Source organism: Chiloscyllium plagiosum, chromosome 34 (genome assembly GCF_004010195.1).
Source record: "Chiloscyllium plagiosum isolate BGI_BamShark_2017 chromosome 34, ASM401019v2, whole genome shotgun sequence".
In the NCBI taxonomy this organism is placed as follows: domain Eukaryota; kingdom Metazoa; phylum Chordata; class Chondrichthyes; order Orectolobiformes; family Hemiscylliidae; genus Chiloscyllium; species Chiloscyllium plagiosum.
In genome coordinates this window covers 42,356,063-42,361,688 of record NC_057743.1, presented here as the reverse complement: position 1 = coordinate 42,361,688, position 5,626 = coordinate 42,356,063, and the positions used below count along the sequence as shown (strand labels likewise).

Sequence of the window (5,626 nt, the reverse complement as noted above, 5' to 3'; positions counted from 1 at the left end):
AAGCCGACGTACCCCTCGTTGCATTAGAGCCAGTCTCAATACCAGAAACTTGGCTGTTTGTGCTGAGAATCCATCACCCCCTACATTTTCCAAAACAGCATACCTGTTTGAAATGGGTATATCCACAAAAGACTCCTGCTCTCGCTGCCTACCTCTCTTACCCTTCCTGGACTTAACCCGTCTATGTGACTGTATCTGAGACTCCACCCTCCCCCCTTCCTATAACTGCCATCCATCACGTACTGTTGCAGTTGCAAATTCCTCATCGCTTCTATCTGTCTCTCCAACCGATCCACTCGATCTGATAAGATTCGCATCCAACAGCATTTATGGCAGATATAATCCGCATTGGCCTTAAACTCTCTTTAAACTCCCATATCTGACAAGAAGCACATCTCACTGCAAAGGCCATTTTTGCTCCTTCACAATCTACAGACCCAGAAAGTAACATCGTCTTATTCCTCTACAAACACTGCCCCAGGTTAAATTAATAGCTATGGCTTATATTTAAAGTTTAATCAAGAGACTTATCTCCAAAAACACAAAATCAAGAAAGAATCCACTGTACCCACTGCTGCAGCCTTTCTCTTGGACAGACTTAAAACAACAATTAACTTATCTGATTCTGTGATGTGAACTTCGCCCAACAGTTCCTCCAAGATTAGTTGTGAATTTCACTGTTAATTTTCCCAGATGCACTCCGTCTAGTGATACACGAATTCAAACAGCAAAGGCGGTAACTGTGCAGGTTCTCTATGTCTTTCCCTCTCTCCTGCACTGTCCTCACCATGTGCTTCCTTTGTCTGCTCTTCTCCCTTTTAAACTGCTGTTGTTTCGACTATTTTTTACAAAGTTCCAAAACAATGCAACAGCAAATAAAACAGGAATTGCTGCTCCTGGAATTCGAGGAAATCATCTCCGACACCTAAAATACCTTAAAAAAAGGTTTTGAATGTAATTAGCTGCCTCTTATTTCAGGTACAATTGAAGTATATTCCCAAAAGGGCAACAGATAGCATGAAGAAAGCCAGACCTTTGGAGGACAAAAGGGACAAATTTTAAAAGTAAACTTATAAAGTTGTAAATAATAAGTTGATAACACAAGTGACAACTAGGCTGAAAAACATACCAAAAGAAATATGGTTTTGAAAACCAGGCGCTTTGCTGCCATTTACAAAGATCATGATTAATTTAATCTTGACCTCTACCTGAAGGTGAGAGTGACAGCTTTTGATATCAAGGCCACATTTGACTAAGGGTGGCACCAAGGAACCCTAGCAAGACTAGAATCTCAATGGCTAGTGGGCAAACTGATGATGGCCTCATGGTATTATTGCTAGAATATTACTCCAGAGACCCTGGTAATGTTCTGGGGACCTGTGTTCAAATCCTGCTGTGATAGATAGTGGAATTTGAATCCGATAAAGATCTGGAGTGAGGAATCTTAATGAGTGAGCATGAAACATTGTCACTTGTTGGAAAACTCCATCTGGTTCTACATGTGACCGCAGATTGACTTACAGGTTGACTTTAACTGCCCTCTGGGCAATTAGAGATGGGTAATAAATGCTGCCTCTTCAGTGAGGCCCACATCCCATGATGAACAAGAAATGGTCTCTTGGAAAGTTTCTGCTGAATCCTGCAGCTGCAGAGCTGTTAACCTTCATGACAAACCATATTCATATCAGCAATCCTGTGACATAATCCTTGACCTAATTTGTTCAGCAACAAGAGTGCTGCAACTTTTATTTGTTCACCATTCTGCATTTTGCTTGTTATTCTGTTCAAACTTCTTTTAAGTATTGATTGCATTTGTGCTATAAACACACATCAAATTATACAGTTAAACCTATTTATTTGTAACAGGAGGTGGGACGCATGAAGATTGAACTGTTTGCTGATGTAGTGCCAAGGGTAGCAGAGAATGTCAGGTATAGTGCTGCTGTTAATTTGCAAGATTTATTTCAGTCTCTTTAATAATACTCTTGGTAATCATGCATTATTTATGATTTTATATTTTTCCTATTTTAGGCAGTTCTGCACTGGAGAATTCAGGTTAGTATATTTGATTCTTGGTTTTGTTATTGGCTTACCGAAGGACTTCCAATGTTACCAGTGCAAGAAATAATTATTTATCTTATCTTTTCAGCCAGCCAATCTTGTAGTTTCCTTTCCTCCAGATCAGGAGTGAGCAGTGACTTAAATCAAAGAGGCTGAATCAGGCATTTTGGTGTCTAATGAAGACTAAACATGTTGCTGTTTGTTTTTATCTACACATTTTCGCAATATCTTTCCTGATGTCTGGCTTTTAATACTCACTGCACTGTCAACTTCCCCAGACTAGTGAAGCCATTATCATGAATAAACATGGTTGGTGACCGCTTTCTTTCCCACAGTGGGGACCATTGAAATGAAGCCCATGTCTCAAATCAATTGATCAAGTGAACCTCTCAACAATAATATACAGCAACCCTGACTGATTTATTTTTCCCTTCATTTTCCAGTGCTGGGGATAACAAACATGTTATTCTGACTTAGATCACCAAACTTTAAACAGTGGAGTTGAAAGTACGGGTTTGCTAACTAAATTGGTTATTAGATAAGAATAACAGCATGGTATTTGGCCTATTGAATGGGCAACTTTTTTTTTAGCAACAGAGGCTTCTTTCCTCACTCTAATTTGCCTGCTCTCTCACCATGATACAAACTGCCATCCCTAAAGTATTTTGAACATGCTACTCATGCAATGGACTGAAAATGAAAGCAAATTCATTGCATGGTAAAGAAGAGGTGAAATGTTCTATGTGCATAGGAAATGTTTCTGCAGACCTTCAGGTTGTGCTGTAGTTTGTTGTTCCCTTATTTCAGACTGTTGTCTCAGTTATGTAATAGATTAAGCATCAGTCACTAGGGGCTATTTCTGAAATAATGTTACTTCTGTACCTCACCTGGATAAATACAGTTGTTTGATCTGTGGCCTTGGGTCAGACTGTAATGATTTTGTATTGTCACTGCTTTGAATTAGGAAAAAAATCCACTACGCTCTTCAAAATAAGTGGTTCATGTCAGTTTGCCTTGAATTAATTTATTAACTGCATAAACTGAAGATTTTTCTTTCAACAGGAAGGATGGTGTCCCTATAGGTTATAAAGGAAGTACATTTCACAGGTATGCCATAAGTTTTGCAACTCTTTGGGTTTTGACATAGTTATATTACTCAATCATGACTTCCTAAGAAATGAAAACAACAAGACTGAAGGAGAGTCATATCAGACTAATAGGCAGGACGGTCTGCTCTTGTTCCTGTTCTTGAACCTGCCCTGCCATTAAGTATGATCGTGGCTGATTAAACTCCTCAATGTCTTTTACCTTCCCATCCCCATAACCCTGAACACCAACAGTAATCAGAAATCTATTAATCCCTACCTTAAACATTTTCAAAGACTGAGCTTCCACAGACCTTTGTGGTCAAGATTGCCAAAGGTTTACAACACTGAGTAAAAACAATTCTTTAAACCTCAGATCTAAATGGCATCCCTCTTATTTAGGGATAATATCCTGTGATAATGAGACCAAAGCTGCACACAGTACTGTTAACTGTGTTTCTCCATAGATGCTGCCAAACCTGCTGAATTTTTCCACCAATTTTGTTCTTACCTGATTTCCATATGAGCAGTATTTTGCTTCTGTTTCTCCACTCCATAGGACACTGGATACCTTAAACCGGCCTGTGACTTAAACATTGGTCAAGTAGATGAAGCCTCCAGTTCAACTGAAATCCAACACTAGAATCTGGCTTGTTATCCTATTGTATCAAACAGTAGTTCACCCAAATTTTTAGTATTGAATGAGGTTCTGGTTGGTATATTTTTAAATGGATACAGAGGCAATGGAAAATGTACAAATTTTACAAGAGATGTGAAATTACATCTATCACAAAATTGTTACGGCACAGGAACAAGCCATTCAGCTCATCATGTCAGCACTAGCTCTCCTAAGCAGCATTTTCCTAGTGGCAGTTCCCACCTTTTTCCTTTAACCTTGCACATTCTTCCTCTTTAGCTAACAATTCAGTTCCCTCTTGCCTCAATTGTGTCTGCCTCCAATGCACCATACCATAACCACTCACTGCAAGATATGTTTTTCTTCATGCCTGCTTTGTTTCCATTGTAAATCACTTTAAGTCTGTGTCTCCATCCTTTCACTAATAGAAAACGTGCAGAGACTGAGATGGTATTTCTTTCGTCTTGAAAACAAACTCAAGTGACTTTGTCGAAGTCTTCAAAACTTTTGAAGGATTTGATATTGTGTGATGTAATTCTGATCTTATATCTTAAAATCTTAATCAGCATTTACATGAGCACTTTCCAATGTAACACCTCAAACAACCAGAATCCACTTGCCTACCGGTTAGCAATGTCCTCTCACTCAGTATAAACGTTGGTACTCCCGTTGAATTTTTATTCTTGTGAATTGTCCTGATAAGTGTGAGGTGAAACGTTTTGACAAAATGGTCAGTTGATTTCAATTGATTGCAGTTAGAGGATACTTGGAATACCATTTTCTCCAAATTGAATTACTGACAGCAATTTCTCAGTTTCTGTTTACGTGGATTCCAAAGGTTGCTGTCAGCTACAGAGGAGTACCAATGGTGAAAACTTATCATTTTATTGTCAGTGCCACCACAAGCCCCAGGTCCTTGTTTCAGGTGTGACGCATTAAGAATAAGATCTAAATTGTAAATGAATGTTATTTAGAAAGCAGCAGAAGATGGTGAAAATACACTAGAAAGGAAATCGAATGACCTGCAAAGATACAGCCACAGCATGAATTTACAAAAGGGAAATCATGCTTTGCAAACCTACATGAATTCTTCTTCAAGGATGTAACTATTAGAGTGGATCAGGAGGAGCCAGTACATGTGGTTTATTTTGACCTTTAGAAGGATTTTTACAGTGTCCCACATCAGAGTTTAATGTGCAAAATTAAAGTGCATGGGATTAGGGATAATGTACTGAGATAGACAGAAAATTGGTTAATAGACAAAAAGGAATAAATGGATCAGCTGTTGACAATGTATGTTGTTGACTTAGCTGGGGAAATTAAATGTAATATCTCAACAAAGTTAGGTGGAAGGATGAGCTGTGTGGAGGATGCAGAGATGTTGCAGTGTGATTTGGACAGGCTGAGGGAGTGGGCAAACGCATGGCAGATCATAAGACATAGGAGCGGAAGGAAGGCCATTCGGCCCATCGAGTCCACTCCGCCATTCAATCGTGGCTGATGGGCATTTCAACTCCACTTACCCGCATTCTCCCCGTAGCCCTTAATTCCTTGTGACATCAAGAATTTATCAATTTCTGCCTTGAAGACATTTAGCATCCCAGCCTCCACTGCACTCTGTGGCAATGAATTCCACAGGCCCACCACTCTCTGGCTGAAGAAATGTCTCCGCATTTCTGTTCATAATTTACCCCCTCTAATTCTAAGGCTACGTCCACGGGTCCTAGTCTCCTCGCCTAACAGAAACAATTTCCTAGCGTCCACCCTCTCCAAGAGTTGGGTAACAAATGCTGCCATCAACAGTCATGCCCATATCCCACATAAGAATCATTTTCCTTTTTTC

At 39.5% G+C, this 5,626-nt stretch overlaps 1 protein-coding gene across 3 annotated transcripts in view; it reads left to right on the top strand.

Annotated features, from left to right (window-relative positions):
- ppih (peptidylprolyl isomerase H (cyclophilin H)) overlaps positions 1-5,626 on the top strand; it is a 25,348-nt gene that overhangs the window by 7,769 nt on the left and 11,953 nt on the right. For all 3 annotated transcript variants that reach the window (XM_043676349.1, XM_043676351.1, XM_043676350.1), the window contains exons 2-4: positions 1,867-1,931; positions 2,032-2,055; positions 3,124-3,168. In XM_043676349.1, coding sequence (XP_043532284.1) covers positions 1,867-1,931; positions 2,032-2,055; positions 3,124-3,168 — 134 coding nt within the window. The remainder of the gene's footprint in view (positions 1-1,866; positions 1,932-2,031; positions 2,056-3,123; positions 3,169-5,626) is intronic.